This window comes from Vanacampus margaritifer, chromosome 5, assembly GCF_051991255.1.
Source record: "Vanacampus margaritifer isolate UIUO_Vmar chromosome 5, RoL_Vmar_1.0, whole genome shotgun sequence".
Lineage (NCBI taxonomy): Eukaryota > Metazoa > Chordata > Actinopteri > Syngnathiformes > Syngnathidae > Vanacampus > Vanacampus margaritifer.
The window spans coordinates 29550792-29574284 of NC_135436.1; the positions used below are offsets into that span (position 1 = coordinate 29550792).

The 23493-nt window shown below is 40.6% G+C and overlaps 1 protein-coding gene across 5 annotated transcripts in view; it reads left to right on the forward strand.

Annotated features, from left to right (window-relative positions):
* The window catches only part of nbeab (neurobeachin b), a 223230-nt gene that overhangs the window by 45186 nt on the left and 154551 nt on the right, over positions 1-23493 (forward strand). For all 5 annotated transcript variants that reach the window (XR_013294247.1, XM_077566748.1, XM_077566749.1 and 2 more), the window contains exons 9-13: positions 6866-7063; positions 8161-8294; positions 12526-12634; positions 14143-14295; positions 15072-15240. Coding sequence is in view for 4 of the 5 variants with exons in the window: in XM_077566748.1 (XP_077422874.1) it covers positions 6866-7063; positions 8161-8294; positions 12526-12634; positions 14143-14295; positions 15072-15240 (763 nt within the window). In the remaining variant the exon portion in view is untranslated. The remainder of the gene's footprint in view (positions 1-6865; positions 7064-8160; positions 8295-12525; positions 12635-14142; positions 14296-15071; positions 15241-23493) is intronic.

Genomic DNA, 23493 nt, shown 5'->3' on the forward strand with positions numbered 1-23493 from the left:
CCTTTATTGCGTTTTTGCTTCATGCTGGTTTTGCTTTTCAGATCGATCAAGCCACACGCTACTGAACACACACTCGCATATTTGGAACATACAACATGAAATAAATACCTGTCAAAAGCGGATTTTCATCTTTTGTGAAGACGTCTGAGACGGGCTCACATTCAAAATGATGTAGTAAACATCTATGGACTATTTGCCACGGAGGAGGCGGGACTTCCGACTTCCGGGTTCTCACCCATCAATTTATTTTCCGTTTCCGGTTTGCGACATGTGGGCCACGTCCCAGTGCTTGCGCTTCCGCTTTTGTGCCCCTCGGTTGCGCGTCCCCCTCGACAGGTGCGAGTGTGTCGTGTCTGTCTCAGTGTCTGAAGCATTTTAGTTAGCCGAGATAGCGGTTGGGGGTGCGAGTGTTGGATTGGCCGGAAACAGCGCTGATGTGTAAAACCCGGAAGTTGGACGTCCGTGGCATCATTACTACACATTAATGGACATAGCATAAATTAATTTTTAATTTAATTTTTATTAATTTTAATTAATTTTATTTATTCATCCTTTCACTCCATTTTTTTGTGGTTTTTACCACATTTTCTATTGGTGACGTGAGACAATAAAAAAAAGGACGACAGGAGAGTCCACCGTCCCATTTTCAAGATTTGTTGCTCGTTAGATGCCATATTTTGCCAAACGATTGTGACGGACTTCTTGAAGGCACCTTCAAAACTTTTGGGACGTACAGCGGCGTTAATTAATTAACGCCCCATTAATTCATTCACTGGCAGCCATTTTCACTGAAGCAACCCCCTTCGCTCCCGGCTGGTTTACTGGATTTTGACAGATTTTGCAAGGCCGACAGAATATTGTGTTCTATTGCTAAAAAAAAACATGAAACCTACCAAAAGAAAGATTAGAGTCTCTTCTGTTCGCATCTGTTTCCGTTTTTGCAGCAATTGGCATTGAGGCCCGAATGTGATCCAATTAATCGTCTTGGATTCCTTTCCGACTCCACCGATGATCTGAATGTTGTGGGTTGTTTTAGCCCCCCAATGACACCTTCTATTCAAGAGCTGCACAAGTGCGGCACTCAACAGGTATCACAGCCCGTAGGGTGAATTGGAGGAGGACGGTCAAGTGGTTCAGCAGACGAGAGGCCTTTAATTGAGTGTGTCAAGTACCTTCTTTCTTTTTTTTTTTTTTTTTTACATCTGACACGTGCTTTTGCTGTCTATTTAACTCATTCACTCGCAGCCGTCCCGGCTCTTTTGCTGGACTCATTTTGCAAGTCCCACAGAAAACATTGTGTTGTATTCCTATAAAAACATGGAACCTACCAAAGGAAAGATTAGAGTCTCTTCTTTCATCAGGACAAAAAAAATATGTTTCTATCTGTTTCCATTGTGCAGCAGTTAGCATTAGAATATAGCTAAGTTTCATTATTATTCACACATCTGTTGAAAAAAGCCTTTTTTGCAACATGGCCCTTGTTGATCTCTTAAACTCTACTGCCACCTGCTGGCCGTTTTTGTAATAACTACCATTGCTTTAAGCCACCTTTTCAGTTCGGAGGCTGCATCAAAGCTTTCTGTATGCTCTAGCATAAAAAAACAAACAAACAAATAAATACGTTTTTGGGAGCAAATGAGTTAATAATGTCTGTTTATGAATATAATCTCCTAAAAGGAATATGATTTGCTCAGTCCAAGCAGGCCTATATTGTATTGTAATATCCGCTTTTCTAACAGTGTTGATTGGTGTAGTTGCAGGTCCATTTTGACAAGTTGACCTTGGAAGAATTCCTCACAGCCCAAAAAAAATGCATCTAAAAATCTTAGAAATGTTCCCAAGCTTTCCGATAGGGATCGATCGAGCCCTGCCTGAGAAAATGGCTAGTGATAGACCGATATGTTTTTTTTCAAGGCCAATACCGATACCGATTATTAGTAGTCAAGGAGACCGATATTTCAAGTCCATTTGCAGTAAAAGAGAAAATAGTAGGGTCAAAATAAAATATGTCAATACTTTTGCTTCGCATTTTGAAAATATAAAGAATTGACAGCTTTCTTTAAAAATTCTAACAAAAATTGCAAAGAGCTTCCAGGGTCATCAGCATGTGTTAAGATTAATTAAAAACTAAGCAAGTAAATAGTAACTGTAAATAAAGTTTTTCAAAATGTCAACATTATTTCTTCTTCTTTTTCTCATTAAAGGTGTAGGGAGTTTTATAAAGTGAAAATTAAAATAAATACACAAATGAAAAGTTTCCTGTATCTCACTGAGCCAAATGCAAATGTGGCTAACTTGGGGTTTTCGTCAGGGTTCATAAAAGCTTTTAAAAGACAGTAAAAAAAATGGTCTGAATCAGTTTGAAATGTCTTTGCGACAAGTAAAAACTGTAAACGTCTTACAAATCCCGATGAAAACCCTAAACTCGCTACGTTCGCAAGCATTCACCACTCGGTAAGATACCAGCTTTATCGACCTTCAGATTCGTATGAAGGCCGATGCCGATATTTGTCAAAATGCCAAATATCGGCACCGATAATCGGCCAGACCGATAATCGGTCTACGCCTTAAATTGACGTCCACTCGCAACAGGCACAAGATGGCGACGGTTGATGTTTTTTTTTTTATTGGCGATGGTGTTTTTTTTCCGTTCCAAGTTGAAACGAATCTCCTTCCATCACATCAACACAGTTCCTTGGCCCGTCTTCTTCTTCTTCTGCCCCACCACTAAACATAACGCAACAGTTTCTCCCGCCCGCCGACGTCTCTGTGACTTGAAAGCTTCTCACGGGGAGATCATATCAAGGGACGTCGTCGTCTGACAGCAGCTCGCTGGCGTTTTTTTTTTTTAGCAGCGCGAGGCTTCGCAAGACGCCTCTGAAAATGGGGCCGGCAGACAAATGTGTGTGGATTGCGCACAGGACCAAGAATATCAACGGACATTCTGATTGGATTAAAAGAAGAAAAAAAAAAATCATAAAATGATCTCATGCTTACGTCTGTTTTCTCTTTCAAGGTTGGAACAGGTTTGATTTTGAAGTTAGAAGATGTTTATTTTACTGCTCATCACATCGGCTCGTCAAAACAATTCCGAAGCATTACATTCCGCACCGTCTGGTGACACACTCGAGGGCTTTTTCCGCCTTTGCTTGATGTCACCACCACCCACCGCAGACTCACTGATTGGTGAACGTGGACGGCTGATTGTCCCAACGTGTGCGCGGGATCCTGTCGAAAAAGAGGATCACTTTGTGGCAGAAAAGAAAAACTGGAACTTGATTGCTCATGCAAACAGATGCGGAAGGTGACGTCTTCTAAACGGGCACGTCTTGGATTGCGTGTGCCAAACGGGCAACGTTTCCTCGCAGCTCCGTTTCCATTTTGCATGTTCAAAGAAATGAATGGAGCACACGCAGTTGGGTTTCTCAAATTGGAGACGTCTGATTTTTGCATCTTTAAATACGGCGTCTGCGTGGCTGGCAAAACGAGAAGGGACGGAAAGAATTGATGTATTCTGCGCGCGTAAACATTTGTGAAATCCCAGAACAAAAATGATCTTGACACGTCATCAGTTCAGGAATGCGATTTTGGAGCTTTATTTTACGACATCAGGCCATCGGGTCAAGGTTCTGTTGGGGTTCTTCTCCAATAAATGATCATGATTGGTTAATAGTACAGTTGTAAGGGGGTACATATCCCACATTTTGGGGTAAGAAACATTTGGATTTCACACATGGAACTTTGTGGACTCGATGTCGATCTGACGTGGTTAAAGAACAGAGCGGTCGAGCTACGTTCCTGTCAAGGACCAAAACTGCCCAAATTTAAAATAAATGACTTGATTGAATAAAAGTGAAAATAAAAATCTATATACAAAATACAAATCAAAAATTTAGGAGTGAATAAAAATTAAAAACAAAAAACAAAATATACATCCATAAATAAATAAATACAAGTAAAAAAAATAAAATTAAAAACGAGATTTCAAAAAATGTAATAAATATAAAAATAAATGTTGAAATAAATACAAAAATAAATATATAGAAATAGAATTAAATATCAATCAACAGAGAAAAATGCTCTGCTCTCACATTTGTTTAGTTAATCCTGCAGATGCTGTCAGGTCGAAATGTTCTTCAAATAAATGAGGGGGCGGCCCTAAGCATGTTTTGGTTTATATATATATATATATATATATATATATATATATATATATATATATATATCTATCCCAAGACATGCTTAGGACCATCTGACACGTTAGAGACCCCGACAATCCATGATGGCTTCTGGCAACAGGACACAAAGTGGCCCAACACACTCTAGCTTGTGGAGTCTTATTTCTTTCTTTCGTTCTTTCTTTTTTTACGACTCTATGGCCACTGGACTGACTGCTCCGATGCCTGTGGGTGTTTTTCAGCTTCAGCTTATGAGATCATTATTTTCACAGAGGGACGGCGTCTCGGCGCAGGCTGCCGGAGCCCGTCGCTCGTGTCGTCCCGTCATCCCTGCGAGCCGAGATGTTTGAAAGGATGAGAGAGACTCCGCGATGCGCCGCGTGCCGCCTTCTATTCCATCTTGATCACAGCAGATGAGCACAATGCCTTTTATTTTTTTATGCTCTTTTATCAGCGGACTGGAAGGCAAGGTTGAACGCGGTTCAACACTCCAGCTTGTGTTCCGTTCAGTCCTTGCGGTGGTTTCGGCACGGATTAACTCATTTAGTTCCTCATGGGCATTTTTGTTGAGGATCAGACGTTTTTTATGTTCATGGGCTGTTTAGCTTGTCAAGTGTGTTATCAGAAAAATAGACTCAAATGAGATTTGTTTCTGCTACTTAAAAAAAAAAGAAAAAAGAAAATTGTCAAATTTTTTACATTTTATCAACCATAGCAGACAGACAGAAAGGTGAGCAGACAAACATGACTGGACGGGAAGTGAGTAAACTGGTCGCCATAACTGGAAGGGATACGAGTAGACTGGTCGCCATGACTGTATAGGACGCGAGTAGACCGGTCGCCTTGACTGGACAGGATGTGATTGGACTTGGCTGGGGCTTCTTGGCTGTGACGAGAACGACTTGGTTAGCTGTGATGACGACTTGGTTAGCTGTGACGACTTGGTTAGATGCGATGATGACGACTTGGTTAGCTGTGACGACTTGGTTAGCTGCGATGATGACGACTTGGTTAGCTGTGACGATGACTTGGCAGCTGTGGCAGTGACAAAGGCTACTTGGCGGTGACAATGGCTACTTAGCTTTGACGAGGACGACCTGGTTAGCTGCGATGATGACGACTTGGTTAGCTGTGACGACTTGGTTAGATGCGATGATGACGACTTGGTTAGCTGTGACGACTTGGTTAGCTGCGATGATGACGACTTGGTTAGCTGTGACGATGACTTGGCAGCTGTGGCAGTGACAAAGGCTACTTGGCGGTGACAATGGCTACTTAGCTTTGACGAGGACGACCTGGTTAGCTGCGATGATGACGACTTGGTTAGCTGTGACGACTTGGTTAGATGCGATGATGACGACTTGGTTAGCTGTGACGACTTGGTTAGCTGCGATGATGACGACTTGATTAGCTGTGACGATGACTTGGCAGCTGTGGCAGTGACAAAGGCTACTTGGCGGTGACAATGGCTACTTAGCTTTGACGAGGACGACCTAGTTAGCTGCGATGATGACGACTTGGTTAGCTGTGACGACTTGGTTAGCTGCGATGATGACGACTTGGTTAGCTGTGACGACTTGGTTAGCTGTGACGATGACTTGGCAGCTGTGGCAGTGACAAAGGCCACTTGGCGGTGACAATGGCTACTTAGCTTTGACGAGGACGACCTGGTTAGCTGCGATGATGACGACTTGGTTAGCTGTGATGACTTGGTTAGCTGCGATGATGACGACTTGGTTAGCTGTGACAACTTGGTTAGCTGTGACGATGACTTGGCAGCTGTGGCAGTGACAATGGCTTCTTAGCAGGTGACGTGGTTAGACATAACGAGACAAGGGAAGAAACCAGGAACACAAGACAAAAACAACAAGAACACCCATAACAAACAAAAACCCAAAACCCACAGAACCGAAACATGACGATTAAATATGGTTCATGAGTCCAACCTACGAATGTACACTTAATACATGCATATTTTCAGTTTTGGCATTTGCAAATTCACCCATTACATTTTTTTTAACCTATTCTTTGTATTTGCTGTTTGTGTTTAGGCCAAAGCGATAAAGTCTGACTTCCCTGAAGTCATAAAAGTACAGCGGTGCCTCAAGATAAAAAAATTCATTTAGTCTATGAACAAGCTTGGCTGCCATTTTGTCATCATACCTCCTTTTGATGTCAGAGTACCCTCGGGCTCGCATTGCGAATGCCACGTGACCAGGCCCCACCTCGCTGCCTGAGAGCTCTATGACATAATTTCGGGAATTTGCCCAAATATCATACAGTATATCCTAGACAGATGGTCATTAAATTTGGTGTGGCGTCAAAGTTTAATGACCATTTTGATGATTTGCCATTAAAAAGTAGGTGTGAGTGCCCCTTCATCATTGCTTGCAGCTATATTAAAAAAATAAATATTTTGTTTGCTTGCCAAAGTATGAAAGATTTCAACATGTGCCGGAAATTGTATCCTATTTTTCCAATTTGTCAAAGGGTTGATGAGTCGGTACACACGAGGCTACCCCGAAGATGTCTGTTGGGTAAATTCTGTCGCCTACAAGCGTGCGTTTCTAATGAAATCACGCCCCCGCGAACGCGAGCATGTAATGAAAAGCACGGATCCAAAAAAGCCTCATCTGTCTCTGCCGATATTTTAATTTCACCCTCGTTTGCTTCCGTTTCGTCCCCAGAGCACGTTCAAGTTCAAGTCTGAGAGCGACATCCACCTGGCCGAGCATCACAAGCAAGTCTTGTACGACGGCAAGCTGGCCGGCGCCGTCGCCCTGGCGTACAACGCCAAGGCCACCGATGCGCAGCTCTGTCTGGAGTCTTCGCCCAAGGAAAACAACTCCATCTTTGTGCACTCGCCGCATGCGCTTATGCTTCAGGTTCGGTCACAAATGCCTGCGGGGCCTTTCATAACGTTTGGAAACAATTGACGCCAGGGGACTTCCTCTTTTTTTGCTTTCTTTACGACACTAGGGCTGAACCATTTTGCCAAATAATCCAACTGCCCTTTTACCCCCTCAATATTACCTTTGTGATTTAATATACGATTCTTTTTTTTCAAGCTCCTCCCTTTTATCGTTTTTTTTTTCCTAGCAAACAAAAGGGATTCGGGCCAGTGAAGAGAAAAAAAAGGTTGGCAGGATTCTGACTTTATTTTCACAATTCTGACTTTAAAGTGAGAAAGTCAGAATTCTGAGATGAAAGTCAGAATAGAATAAATTGAGAATTCTGACAGATTTGTGAGACTCCTGCCAACCTTTTTTTTTCTAATTATCTTCCGTACAATTGCAATAAATTAATATGTACGCAATAAATAATATCAGATACAGACATGATTTAAATAAATACTACGTTTGTGTGTCCAAACCAACAAAACGCATCATTTGGATGATGTCAACACTTCTGGTTCATGATTGGATCATAGCTAACCAATCACAATCGCAAGTTGATTTGCATGATGTTCATGTTCATAATGTTGTGTATATAAGCAACAAAATGTTGCAGCCATGTTATCCTGGCGTCCACCATAACAAAAAATGTATAGTTCTATCTGTTTCCGTTTTGCTGCAATCAACATGAGAATTTAGCTAAATTTCCTCATTATTCACAAATCTGTTTCAAACAGTGGGAACGAGAGTTTTTTGCAACATGGTCCTGGTTGATATCTTATACTTTTGCTTCCACCTGCTGGCCGTTTTTTGTAATAACTACCAATTCTTCTCTTCAGTTCAGAGGCTGCATCAAAGCCTTCTGTATGCTCTAAAACAACTTTTTTAAAAAAACGTATAAATATGTCTTTGGGACACTTAGAACATTTAAAATTATACTACAATGGTAGATAAATCCATCATCATTCAAGCCATTTAACCAATTTTCTTCCTCTTCAGAATTTATTTCCGCACTAACGGTGCCGTCGGAGCTCGGAACTCCGCGTCGCGGTGAAAAGTGCAAACGATTGTGTGATGTCTCTTCTCAGGATGTGAAAGCCACAGTGACTCACTCCATCCATCGGGCCATCCACTCCATCGGAGGCATCCAGGTTCTCTTCCCACTGTTTGCTCAGCTGGACTACCAGCAGTTGAATGAAAGCCAAGTGGAGACGACCGTATGGTGAGAACGCGCCGCGTCCACAAGTGAAAATACCATCAAAGCTTTATTTCATTAGAGTTGCTTTGAAGTCTCTGCAACGCCACACAATGTTGCTAGCAGTTATTATTAACCCTCCTGTTTTGTTGTGGGTCAGATTGACCCAATCTAACATTTAAAATTTTTAATCATTTTTAATTTATTTTAAGTGGGTTAAATAAATCCCTGTGCATTTGCATACAAGTGTACCAATGATTTTGTTTAAGCGAAACGTTACAAAAGTAGTTACATTTAGATATGTAGCGGGTCAGATTGACCCGTCACAAAATATTTTCTTAAGTAGTAAGTGTAGTCAGTTCACAAACTAACAAAAGAGGGAGGGTTACATAACAGTGGCTAAATCTAGCGACAAGGTTGCTAAGTTGACGGCAATGTTGCAATGCTAGCGCCGGCCCCGGGAATCGATCCTTCGAATTTGCTCCTCCGCAAACCTGGCGGATTTCAATGCTAACTGTGGTGAGTCATTCCTTCATATGACTCAAGAATGTCAGAGGCCTTTTTAATCGACACCTGCGAAGACCTGGTTAATTGTTTGTAGCTGAAAGCATCGTGGCTAGTAGCAAGCTAGCTGCTTGCCGACACGGACGACTTTGATTCCACTGTGACTTCAAACATCAAACTGGACTTTTGACTTTGGATGTTCGACTCTCCGTCAACTTTGCATGTGTTTATTATTATATTATATTATTAGTATGGGATTTTTTTTAATGGGCTTTAGGTGAACTGATGAATACACACACGCTCGCACGCACACACACACACGCACATACACATACTCACCCACATACAAAAATATATATATATATATATATATATATATATATATATATATATATGTGTGTATATGTATATATATTTTAAAAAAAATTAAAAAAAAATTAAAAAAAACATTTATTAAACTCTTTGACTGCCAGACGTTTTCAGAAACGGGATGTCGCCAGTGCCAGCCGATTTAAGCATTTTGACTGATCTTTCAAGGTCCACAGAAAATTATGTGTTTGGACTATGGAAACACACATACTACCAAATGAAAGATTGGACTCTCATGTTTCATCAGAAAAAAAAAGTTTGTTTCTACCTTATTCCGTTTTTCAATAATCAACAATAGAAAATGGTTAGTTTCACCTCTGTTTTGAAACAAACGTCTTTTAACGTCTTTTAACGTCTTTGGCACTCCTCCATAGGATTTTACTTAACGTTATTTAACGTTTTTGGCAGTCAAAGAGTTATTTTTTTTTAAATTTATTTGTTTTTTTAAAAAAAGGAGAGCAATGATGATGTCAAATCGAATGAACAATACTGAGCTCTCCTGAAAAAAAACAAAAAACTTTGCATGCGTTTTATTTATGATTACTGGCTAATGCGGCTAGCGAGCTAGCATCGTCCTTGTGAGCTGGCCGCTCCAAATCTCTCCCACTGAGTTCTGGATGGCGTCGGAGCTCTGATGTGATTCCATGCTGGGCCAACGCCAACGGTTTGACCAGAAAGCCACAGCGGGGGCCCGCTCGCTACAACGGCACGGGCCCTGCACGCCAAAACTCTCGGCCTCTGAAGTCGTCTCTTATCTTTGCCCTCTGTCGTCCCAGCGCTGACATTTGGAGAGGCTTTCCATTGCACGCTGCTGTAGAAAAAAAAAATAACAGAAAGGAAAAAAAAAACACTGACCTGGTTTTTTTTCTATAAATAAATGCTCTAAATGATAATATTTGGAATTTGGTAGTTTTGTTGTCTGTCATTTATTGATGGAATATTAGAGCCAGTAAAGAGGAAAAAAAAAAGGTTGACAGGATTCTGACTTTATTCTTTAATTTCAGAATTCTGACTTTAACTCTTTGACTGCCAGACGTTTTCAGAAAAGGGATGCCTTGGGTGCCAGCCGATTTAAGCATTTTTGACTGATCTTTCAAGGTCCACAGAAAATTATGTGTTTGGACTATGGTAACACACATACTACCAAATGAAAGATTGGACTCTCATCTTTCATCAGAAAAAAAAGTTTGTTTCTACCTTATTCCGTTTTTCAGTAATCAACAATAGAAAATGGTTAGTTTCACCTCTGTTTTGAAAAAACGTATTTTAACGTCTTTGGCACTCCTCCATAGGATTTTACTAAACGTTATTTAACGTTTTTGGCAGTCAAAGAGTTAAAGTGAGAATTCTCACTTTAATCTCAGAAATCAGAATTCTAAACTTAAAGTGAGAATTCTCACTTTGATCTGACTTTAAAGTCAAAATTCTGACTTTAATCTCAGAATTCTGACTTTAAAGGGAGACTTCTTAGAATAAAGTCCGAGTTCTCACTTTAACGTCAGAATTCTGAGAATAAAGTGAGAATCCTGCCAGACTTTTTTTTTCTCTCTTCACTGGCCCTAATAAATACTCTACCCGTCATTTATAGACTAAAATTTTCATCAAACATGTGTTGTGCCTTTAAGTAGCAAAATCAGAGAAACTGAAGTTGCATGAAATGTCATTGGTGAGAAGGCAAACACAGAAAATAAATAAATAATAAATAAATAACAATAATTGGTATAAGCAATGGCCCTGAAAAAACAAAACAAACACATTTCTAGTTTACGGTGTTTGTGTATTCGCACCTAAATGTTATCAGAGAAACTTTGCATAATCCTGCGCTCAAACAAAGCCCCCCCCCCCATGAATTAATTATTATTATTTTTTTAACCGTGTCAACGCCCGTCGTAAACGAGCGCCTCGGCGTGGCGCAAACCGACTCGGCGCCACTCCGGCGCCGTGACTTTGCATGCGTGCAGCGCATCTCCGGGCCAGCCTGCGCCGGAGCGATTGCGTCCTTGTTATTGTTGCGCTTGAGTGGAGGCCACGGGAGGGATGCCAGGCAAAGCCGATTACGGGGGCGCCGCTCGCCACCGCTGTCACTCCGCCAAAGGCTTCAATGCAACAACGGAGGCGGCGCCCTTAGCGGACCTTTCGTGCCTCCTCGCGTGCATTGTGCTGCCATATTAAGCCCTTAAGATGACCTTCTCCAGAAGCGCTCACATTTGACCAACATAAGCCTCTTTCCAGGAACAGCATTCATTTTCTTTATAGAGTCTTTCATGACGGCTTTAGGAGTTGAGAGCGTTCTGTAAGTGCCATATTTACAGTCATGTATCGTTTTCACTCGCATCCAACCCTTGCCATATGTCTAACCCGAACGGTGAATGTGCTTTTAATTAAGTACTCTCCAGTACATTTTGTAGAGTATATTTTGCTCTAAAAAGAGTCTATATGGTCCCACCATAAACAGAGTAAAGTCAATTTTACTCAAAGTATTTTTACTCTGTACAAGAGAATTGGCCTATCCCATGACAAAAAAATAGTAACGTTTTTTTTTTTTTTTTTACTCAGAATTTAAATTTTAGAAGGAATTTTTGTGAGTACTTTCAGCTTGGGCGTTGGCCGCTCTACCACCTGAGCTATGCCACTCCTACTGTTTGCTACTGTTCAAAAGGAGACCAAAAACATTCTCTCGTACACACAAAATACTTTGAGTAAAATTTACTCTGATTATTTTACTCTCTTCCATGTGTATATTTTACTCCTTAGAGTGGGACCAATTACTTTTTTTTTTTTTTTTTTTAAGAGTAAAATGTACTCTACAAAATTTATTGTGTAAAAAGAGAACAGGAAATTGCTGTTGCAAACAATTCATTGACACTTTTTTTTTAAAGACAACTGATAAAAAAGAAAACAGTGTTGTTGCACTTTCTGGAAAAAAAAACAACCTAACATTTGATTTTGCACTTTCCGAAAATGAAAACTTCAAGTTGATGTCACGCGTTCGAAAAAAGAAGACAATTGGTGTTTTCTGAAAACTAAAACATGATGTGGCCCTTTCTGAAAGGAGACAAATTACTGAGGTTGCCTTTTCCCTAAAGAGTAAACAAACAATTGATGTTGCAGTTTAATACAAATCAATCAGAAAACTTGATGATTTAAAAAAAAAAAAAAGGAAAACAATTAGTGTTGCACTTTCCTAAAAAGAAATCAAGCTGTTGCTTTTGCACTTTCATCCTTAAATAAAAAAAATAATCATAATGTTAAATGTCCTTAAGCAAAAGAGCAGCGACTGATTGTGATTGTTTGCACTTCCCTAACTAGAAAGCAAACAACTGATGTTGCACGAATACTAAAAAGAAAATGTGATGTAATTGTGACGTCTCCTGGCTTTTGTCAGCGCGACCCTGCTGGCCTTTCTGGTGGAGTTGCTGAAGAGCTCCGTCGCCATGCAGGAGCAGATGCTGGGCGGAAAAGGCTTTTTGGTCATCGGCTACCTGCTGGAAAAGGTAACGCAAAACATTTGGCGGGATTTTTTTTCACGCTGTTGTGTCTGCGGGCTCCCCAGAATGCTTTCCTGAAAAATCACACCGCTTTATGTCACTCCGCGCCTCGCCAGCTGACAACACGCAGGCACCAAGGAAGTGACCCCCCCCCCCCCTTCCTGGCTTGCTTTCACACCCTGGCGTATGACTCCATCTGTTCAAGATATGATTAAACCGCCACCTTTGCTTCTCCCGTATCCTCATTTATCTCTTTCCCCGCCGTTGCCGGATCCCCAGCAGGGCAGAGAACAGGTGTCAGCAAAGCGCATGTGAACATTCGATGCAAAGTCAAACGTTTTGGAGCTATTTGACGGTGTTGCAACGCCTTTTACTACGATGCCGTTTATTAAATGGGACGTTGAGTCGAATGCACAAATCCAAAATGACGCACGCTTGCCAAGCTACTCTAGTTCTAATTCTAGTTTTCTTTCTTCAAAACACAAAAATGGTTTCCGTGAGTCCTTAACTCTTTGACTGCCAAAAACGTTAAATAACGTTTAGTAAAATCCTATGGAGGAGTGCCAAAGACGTTAAAAGACGTTTGTTTCAAAACAGAGGTGAAACTAACCATTTTCTATTGTTGATTACTGAAAAACGGAATAAGGTAGAAACAAACTTATTTTTTCTGATGAAAGATGAGAGTCCAATCTTTCATTTGGTAGTATGTGTGTTTCCATAGTCCAAACACATAATTTTCTGTGGACCTTGAAAGATCAGCACCCACGGCATCCCTTTTCTGAAAACGTCTGGCAGTCAAAGAGTTAAAAAGTATTAAACATCATTCAATTGATTTTGTCTCATGAAGGCCTTCGATGGCATTACAGAACATTAAATATGATTGTGCATGCGTTATTTAACATACAACGTTGCGCAAAGGAGTCACTGAAATAAAAAAAAATAAAAAAGATTTGTAGGGACTCGTTACTAGTTGTAACCAATGAACAAAACAGTCCACAAGTCGCTTCATGTTCTGTCAACAATGTCCAACATGAAACACTAATGCCGCTGAGTAGCAAAAAAAAAATACCTCTTTTTTAACTGTTTAGTATATCTTTTTAAGTAAATTTATGAATTAATTACTAAATCAAGGAACTAAAAGATGCACCCACATTTGTATTTGGCAACCATATTTGTCCACTTTCATGGTAATTAACAACATTTATCATCCAAAATTGCTTTGGGACTACAAACGTCCGTTTGACGTAATATCCGGTCAAAACGTGCGACGTGTATCCAGTCTTGCCAGCGGTTATTTGCAAAAAGTTGCTTTTTTTTTTTTTTTGATACGCTTCAAAATCCACCCCCTCTCAGCGTAAAAACTTTTTTGCAAATTTTGGGCCATTTTTCAAATTTCTAGCGTTTCCATTCAGTTTTCGCATTTCTTGAAAATTTGAATAAAAATAGGTGGATGGAAACCGCACTAATGTCACTTGTTGGCTTTCTTCACTTGTCCCCGTCCGTGTCCTCCCCAGTCGTCCCGCGCGCACATCAGCAGGTCGGTGCTGGAGCAGTTCCTTTCCTTCGCCAAGTATCTGGACGGGCTGCCGTACGGCGCGCCGCTGCTGAAGCAGCTCTGCGACCACATCCTGTTCAACGCCGCCATCTGGATCCACACCCCTGCCAAGGTGAGCCCGCGCGGGCGGGCTAACTCGTGTAGGTCCAAAAGGAGTTATCACGCAAGCCCTGTTGAAAACACGGCTTGTCTCCAGTAAGCAGCTGCTGCTGCAACCCGTCATGAATAAATATAAGGGGAAATAAATATTGTCTGGAGGCCGGCCTGCGACAGTCCTCCAAAGTAGAGCAGCAGCAGACAGCAAGAGGGAGAAAAATGAGACAAACATTGAGGTAATGAAGTGGGTTAGAGCACTTTGAGCTCCGTTGGTACCCGCAGTGGCGTCGTCGCCGTCCCTCAGGACGCGCCGTGCCGTCTCCTGCGGTGGCCAGAGGCGCAGGCTCGTGTCAAACGATGGCAGCAAGTCACTAGACAAATGTTTTTCTCTTGTCAGGGAAGGAATAACTAAAGGAGTTATATTTTGGAACGTTTACTTTTTAAAGGCTTGTAAGTTAAACACGTCTGCCTATTCGGGGTTCGCTATCCAAGAATTCACAGATTTGCTTTTTTTTTTTAACCATCCATCCATATTTGTATTTGCCAAAATGCCACTAGCTCCCTAGCTAGCTCCCTAGCTAGCTCTCCAGCTAGCTCCCATGGCGCTCGTTTACCTGCGAGGGAGCACAGGTGGCAAATCCAGGTCCAGAAAGTAAAAAAAACCCTGCCACAGCTAGCTAGCACCTGAGGCTAAAGCCAAACTGTGGCAGGGTTTTTCCTTTCTGGACCTGGATTTGCCACCTCTGCTTTACGTCCATCTTTTAATTTCTCGTGTGTTTGTGTCCACCGCAGATCCAGCTGTCCCTGTACACGTACTTGTCGTCCGAATTCATCGGCACGGCGACCATCCACAGCACCATCCGGCGAGGCGGCACAGTGCTCCAGCTCATGAACACGCTCAAGTACTACTACTGGGCCGTCAACCCGGCAGACGGCAGTGGTATCGGCCCAAAGGGTCTCGGTGAGAACACACCTACTTACCCATCCACCTACCTGCCTACACACCTCCATCCATCCATCCATCCATTTAATCAGCTAGCATGCTAAGCTAATGAGCATCCATCCTTCCATCTAACCAGCTAACATGCTAAGCCAACTCGCATTCATCCAGCCAATCAGCTACCATGCTAAGCTAAATAGCATTCATCCTTCCAGCGAGCATGCTAAGCCAACTAGCATCCATCCATCCATTTAATCAGCTAGCATGCTAAGCTAATGAGCATCCATCCTTCCATCTAACCAGCTAACATGCTAAGCCAACTCGCATTCATCCAGCCAATCAGCTACCATGCTAAGCTAAATAGCATTCATCCTTCCAGCGAGCATGCTAAGCCAACTAGCATCCATCCATCCATTTAATCAGCTAGCATGCTAAGCTAATGAGCATCCATCCTTCCATCTAACCAGCTAACATGCTAAGCCAACTCGCATTCATCCAGCCAATCAGCTACCATGCTAAGCTAAATAGCATTCATCCTTCCAGCGAGCATGCTAAGCCAACTAGCATCCATCCATCCATTTAATCAGCTAGCATGCTAAGCTAATGAGCATCCATCCTTCCATCTAACCAGCTAACATGCTAAGCCAACTCGCATTCATCCATCCAATCAGCTACCATGCTAAGCTAAATAGCATTCATCCTTCCAGCGAGCATGCTAAGCCAACTAGCATCCATCCATCCATTTAATCAGCTAGCATGCTAAGCTAATGAGCATCCATCCTTCCATCTAACCAGCTATCATGCCAAGCCAAGTAGCATCCATACAGCCATACATCCAATAAGCTAGCATGCTAAGCTAAATAGCATCCATCCTTCCATCTAACCAGCTATAAAGCCAAGTCAACTACCATCCATCCACTCACCCGTCCAATACACCAGCTACCATGCTAAGCTCACAAGTATCCATCCATCCATCCATCTAACCAGCTACTATGCTAAGCTAACAAGCGTCCATCCATCCATCTAACAAGGTAGCATGCTAAGCTAATAAGCATCTATCCATCTAACAAGCTAGCGTGCTAAGCTAACTAGCATCCATCCACCATACCAAATGAACACACTTCATAGACACTATTATTGTATGCCTATTTGGACTGTTTGCGAACCAAAACAGCAGTGCCTACGCAAGCACAAAGACAGTCCTCAAAACGTCTCCAATTTGGGACCACCGTGTATATGACCTGAAGGATGACTTTAAAGCAGCTTGTCGTTTTGCAGTTAGTTCAACAGCGGCAGTGAAGGGATTGAAGTCGGTCACAAAGCCAATCAACAGTGTTGAAAGTGTCCTTGAAATGTCGTGTTCATTCTTCATTCTCATTCTCCTTTTTTATTAGCACCCTATCGCACATGGACCCCCCCCCCCCCCATTCCACAGCTTGTTGTGATGTAATCTCCTCCCTGGCGGTGAAAACGTTCATTCTGATAGCATAACACTTGTCATGCCGTCAAGAGGTGATTTCGTCCATTGTTAGCGGCACGCTTCACGGCTAATTTGTCAGAATAAATTTGCGTCTGATATCCCGGGATCAAGACGGATTCCCACAGGCCGTGCTGCAGATGAGTCGAGGCCTATATTCCTTTAATTAATTCCCTGCTAATAATGGTGGTGACCTTTTTGGCTTCGGGTTAGCTGGGGTTCGGCTAACTACACATTCACAGCTTCACAAATGATGTCTTTATTCTTTTGTCTTGCTGTACAAAAGGAAACGTGCATGATTGAAGCTCATGAAATTCAACAAGCTTTTTAGGACCTCAGGTGCAATTTAGCGTGTGCAGCTCACGTTTTATTGCCCATTCTGAAGTACTGCAGTAAAATGCAAAATGGAAAAAAAGATTTCCTGGTGAAAGAAGACACTCTAATCTTTCTTTTGGTAGCTTCCATGTTTTTATAGCAATATAACACAATATTCTGCGGGCTTTGCAAAATCAGTCAAAATCCAGTAAAACAGCCGGCAGCAAAGGCCGTTACTTGTTTTCCATTGATTTTTTTTTTTTGTTTGTCTCCCTGCGGGATTGTAGTAAGTGTGTCATATTTGTCAAAAGGACAATGTCCCTGCACCGTGTCTCCAGCCTCAGAGTGTACCAAACATGTGAAAGTCCACGGGAAGGTTGAACAAATCCTGCCTGTAAAAACTGTCACATCTAGGCTAAAAATGTAAATATTTAATCATATTTAACACCTTAACTAGTATATTTTTGGAAAGTTTTTTTTTTTTAAATGAACGACACAACAACATTAACATATTTAATGTTACTTACTAGCTCAAGTCTTCTTTCTTCTTCTTTAGGGAAGTGCAGCATAAATAGTTTGTCTTTTTGCAACATGGCCCTGGTTGATCTCTTTTGCTCTGTTGTCACCTGCTGGCCGTTTTTTTGTAATAACTATCATTGCCTTCAGGTCAGGTCAGGTCAGAGGCTGCATCAAAGCCTTCTGTATGCTCTAGCATAAAAAAAAACCCCATACAAAACGCATAAGTATGTTTTTGGGACTAAATAGAACATTTTTATATGTTTTTGGGAGCAAATTAGTTAATAATATACAACACCTTGACTTTTCTTTTTAGGAAAAAGCAGGCAACAGTTTTTATTTATTTTTAGTTTTATTGTAGTTTTATTTTAGATTTATTTTAGATTTATTTCATTCATTTATTTATTTATTCATTTATTTATTTATCTATATTTAATAATATACAACACCTTGACTTTTCTTTTTAGGAAAAAGCAGGCAACAGTTTTTTATTTATTTTTAGTTTTATTTTAGATTTATTTTAGATTTATTGTAGTTTTATTTTAGATTTATTTTAGATTTATTTCATTCATTTATTTATTTATTCATTTATTTATTTATCTATATTTAATAATATACAACAGCAGAAATGTTTTCTTTTCAGGCAAGTGCGATGTTAAGTTTGTCTTTCCAGGAAATGAACGATGCATACAAGGGCAACACTAGCAGTTGTTTAATATACATTACAACGTGATCAATCTTTTCTTTTTAGGAAAGTGCGACGGCGTAGTTTGTCTTGTTTTTAGGAAGCAAACAATGCCTGAGTCTGCACCGTGTCATTATGCAGCGGTCTCTATGAGTACGAGCAGATGGAAGGCGTCTGGATCCCGCGCAAAGACTTATTGCACTTGATTGGTTTTCCTCCCGGCGCGCTCCCCAATTACGCCTCTGCCACGCAGACTCCGTTTTAAACAAAAGATGGAAAAGACGACGTTGGGCGCGGAGACGAATCTCAGAAAGGGATGTCTTTCTTCCTGCGGGTCATTTTGCGCGCGGGGTCCTGCCGCCATTAATCCTCAGCTTGATTTGGCGGCTCGGTCAATGTCGAGTGAGAAATGACCAAACAAAGGCGCTTATAAAGAGAAAGCGGAGCAGGTAATGAAGTGTTCAATTATGGGGACACGTGGAGGACGTTGAAGCAGCCTCCCCGCCCGCCTCAGGTTTTTAATAGTGAGGGCTCTCAAAATTAAAGCCGTACATCATGCGTTTATGTGCAAAAGTCACTGCGGCCTCTCCGAGAAACGCTTCGGCCTCTTTTAGTTCCTTTGAGCCACGGCGTAGTCCGTCTCAATCAATGGCCCGCTTCCTTTGTCTCGCACCCCTCGCTCGGTAACGAGCAATGAAAAGCTGTTTTGCTCGTCACGACACCTCCCGAAACTCCCTTCCTCCCTCCCTCGCTCGCTCACTCTGTGTCTCCGCGCACCACTTTGCTGCCTCCGAGGGCTAATGTCGCTTGAAGGCTCGCACTTTAAATTATGCTCAAACTGATGGATTACCCACGCGGAAGGTGCACACCACTGATTGTGGTGGTTTTTCAAACGTGCCCCCTGCTCGACACCTCCAATATTTACACCTCCAAAGTCCCAAGGAGGACACGGTAATGAAGAGAAAAAAAACAGCATTATTATTATTATTATTATTATTTGACATGAAGCACTGAGCAGAGGTGGGAGTAAGTCCCATACTGTATGTGCAAGTAGAACAAATAGAGCAAGTCGAGTCGCCAGCAAATTTCAAGCAAGTCAAGTCCAGAGGTGGCAAATCCAAGTCCAGAAAGTAAAAACCCTGCCAGGTGCTAGCTTGCTAGCACCCATTGTGCTCGTTTACCTGCTAGGGAGCTAGCTAGCTCCCTAGCTAGCATCAGCAGCTCAAGCCAAACTGTGGCAGGCTTGATAACATCAAAGCGTACATTAGTTAAAAAAAAAAAAAATTTGATTGTAAACACTTAAATTATTAAGAAGAATGCATGTTTGTATGAGTGTGACATCGTTTACTGTGATGATACTGAATGTGAGAGTTGGGTAAAGTAGTCCGTTTTAAAAACACCTTATGTTGTTTTGTTGCCAATCTGCTTCTCAAATCGATTCATGTGTGTAAATGAATGAATGAAAGTCATTCACTTTGTAGGTTGTCACTTTTTGGAAGTTGAGCCAAGTTTATGTGCATTAGTTTGTTGGAGCCCTGCCACATCAAATATGGCGGACGGGCACTCACGACCAGAAAACTGCTCCAAGTGGAGTTTATGCATGCTGAAAAAAAAAGATCCTTTTTTTTTTTAATGGTAATGTTTCAAGATTACACTCTCTACAATGTCTATTTATTATCTTCACAATTAAACGCATACCTGACATCAAGTTTAGCTTACATTTAACCAGCTATTGACAAATCCGAGTTTACGCCAAAAGTTAAAATGGTGTGCTTAAAACTCTGTGAAATGGCGCTCGCGGCTCGTTGAAAATCATTGATCTTTGGATTGTTGCAATTTGATTTGTAAGGATTATTTTGGTTTTAAAATGTGCTCATGATGAAATGTCATTTTGAGCTAAGCTATCAAGCTAACCTAGCTAGCTTAGCGTCACACTTCACACAACTAGCTTAGCTGCGTCTGACAGATGAAAGTAAAATGTCGAAGGTGTTTCAAACTTTGCATGGTGCTTTTTTCTTTCATCAAAATGAAACAATAGACATACAGTATGGCTGACGTTTAATTGTGATGTTTTTTTTTTTTTTTTGTGTGTGGCTGAATGAACACTGGTGACAAAAGAACAAATTCATTGTGGCGCTTCCACTGTACAATTTTTGCAAGCGCCCAAAAGTCTTGATTTCCGTTCATGCCGTGACATCTAAGCCATCCATCATGAACCCAAGGAGATGACTGCATTAATCACACGGACATAAATCATTTTTCGATAAACCCGGCCTGCCCTTGGGTGACGCGAGGTATCGTCTGCCGCGGGGAGAAACAAGAGCCGCGCCCAGTTGTCGGACATAATTGCTTGTGAATAACTCCAACGCATTAGCGGGCTCTAATAACGCTCTTATCGGCTCTTCCTTGTCAGGCTCTCGTCTCGGAGTTTCTTTTTCCCTCCTCTCTATTAATCACCGTCGAGCTACTTAACCGTTAGCTTCGACCTCGGGGAGCTTCGTCATTGATTACTGTTTGTTGGAGCCGTGTGACTCTTGGCTTTGTCGCCGTATGAATGGCCAAAGTGGAGTTGTGCATGAGGTACCCGATCACCTGATAGCGTTTTTCCAAACTCGAGTCCAGCAGCCTCTTGCGGCTCCCGACACACGATAATGAACATTATTTTTTTTACGTTTCAAATTAGATTAAAACACGTTTAACGTTACAAATCATTCTTTTTAAGTTGAATAAAAATGTGTCGACTTTTTTTTTTTTTAATTGTGAAAATAATTTTCTTTCAAGTAGGCGTGTCAAAATGTGTGTGTTAATTTTGAGTTAACTTAAAGTTCCTTTAACACCACAAAATTGAGCAGTAATACATGTAATAATAATGCATATATTTTTTGGAGACTGCGGTCAAGTTGTATTATGCAATTTTAAAAATGTGCAGAATTTCACAAGTTTCTTCATGTTAAAGATGAGATCGCTCTTAATGTGAAAAGAAAAATGCACTGAGCTGTCACCAACGTCTTACAAATGCAACTATGCCATCTAGTGGCAGAAAAATGACCTCAACACATATCAATATCACACTTTTTTTTTTTTGCAATACAGTACATCTTTTGAATTTTAACTCATTTTTATGTTTTATGAATTTACTGTCAATGACCAAAAGATGCAGCCATATTTCTATTAATTTAAAAAAAAATTCCCCCACTTTAATGTTAACAGAAGGATGAAAACTTAGGATTTTTTATTTATTGTACATTTAGAACAAATATAAAATTTGCGATTAATTCGAAGTGATGTGATTAATTACCATTAAAAATTTTGATCGCCTGACACCTTGTTTCAAAATATTATGCTACTTTTATTTAAAAATTATATTTTACTTATTGATTGTTACAAGAAAAAACTACAATTAAACCAATATGACAATATAAACTAATTGTTTTGCTTAGTCAACTACAAACTCCACTTCAAACTTCAATATTACAAGACATTAAATTGTGTGTGTGTGTGTTTGCATGTAGCCTACACCATGCTCGGCCGGCCGAGCAACTTCCAAGTAATGGAATTAATTTGACTTTGCGGAGGTGAAGACGACGGTAGAAGTGGATCATACAAAGTTTTGCTGATTTCTTTTTTTTTTTTTCTTTTTTTTTCTACTTTTACAGGAGAGCTCAGTATTGTTCATTCGATTTGACATCATCATTGCTCTCCTTATTTTTATTTTTTTTTTAAAAATCCAACAAATCAATTAAAAAAATTTTAATGTTTTTTTTTCTTTTTTTTTTTAAAATACATATACATATATATATATATATATATATATACACACACATATATATATATATATATATATATATATATATATATATACCTTTTTTTTGTATGTGGGTGAATATGTGTATGTGCGTGTGTGTGTGTGTGTGTGTGTGTGCGTGCGTGCGAGCGTGTGTGTATTCATCAGTTCACCTAAAGCCCATTAAAAAAAAAATCCCATACTAATAATATAATATAATAATAAATTGCCAAATGCAGAAACATCAATGTAAGTTATCACGATGTAGTGGCTCTCGCTAACAGACAGAATTAAGTAACCAGAATTAGGTTAAAAAATTCTATATACGTAGACCATGTTTCTATAAATTTTGATATTTGTTTTTTATTTGAGGCAGATATTTTTTCCATTAAAATGTGATTTATGAGGAGGTTAGACCATTGGTCGATATTCACAGTTTGTTTATTTTTCCAGTTAACAAGAATTGTTTTTTTAGCGTTAGTAAGGGCTACAAGTGTAGATTGAAATTGTTTATGTGGTAAGTCAGTTGTTGTTAGGTCACCTAGCAAACACAAGTTTGGAGATAAAGGTATCCTACAGTCCAAAATAGCGGAAAGTTTTTCTAAGACTTTAGTCCAGAAATACATAACCGGAGTACATAACCATAAAGCATGAACATAAGTGTCTGTAGTGTTTTGTAAGCATTGGAGACAAATGTCGGAGTCTGAGAGTCCCATTTTCTTCATCATATATTGAGTAATGTATGTTCTGTGAATAATTTTATATTGGATAAGTTGTAAATTTGTGTGTTTTGTCATTTTAAATGCGTTTTCACAAACTTGAATCCAAAAGTCAGGTTCCGGTGCTATAGACAAGTCTGTCTCCCATTTCGAGATGGTTTTGCTGCTTTCTTAATGAGCGCACTCGAGTGGCATTTAGTCAAGCGCGCGCCTCCAAAATGACCAAAAAGCCTCATGCAAATGCTTTCCCATTTTCATTAACATTCACGTGTTATTCACGACCAAATTGGTGAAAATGCCAAAATGGCGCTTCAATAATTAATATGGAAATATTTTTTCTCTGCTTGAAGCAACTAACAATGCACAGCAGGTGGACGGTGCCGCCGTCCCAATTTGGCCACCTGAGTAGTTAATGACACGTTGGCCCGCTGTGATGGGCAGGTGTGACCTTGGCTTTTGACCACCCGGCTGCCAAGGCCGCCTGCGATGCAACACCGACATGTTCATACACTATCCATCCATTTTCTCTTCTTCTCTGTAGGGTCACTTGTGAGGCGGGGCCGGTACGCCCGACACTGGTGGCCAGCCAATCGCAGGGCACATGGAGACAAATCGCATTGAAAAGTCTTCAATAAAAAAAAAAATTGCATTTAAAACAACCACCTTTGGAAATTCCTTTTAGCGTACTGCTTGCAAACAAATTATATACCAGGGCTGTGTAATAAATCAAAGTTCAATTACAATTTCAATTTCAATTATTACACGCCACAATTACAAA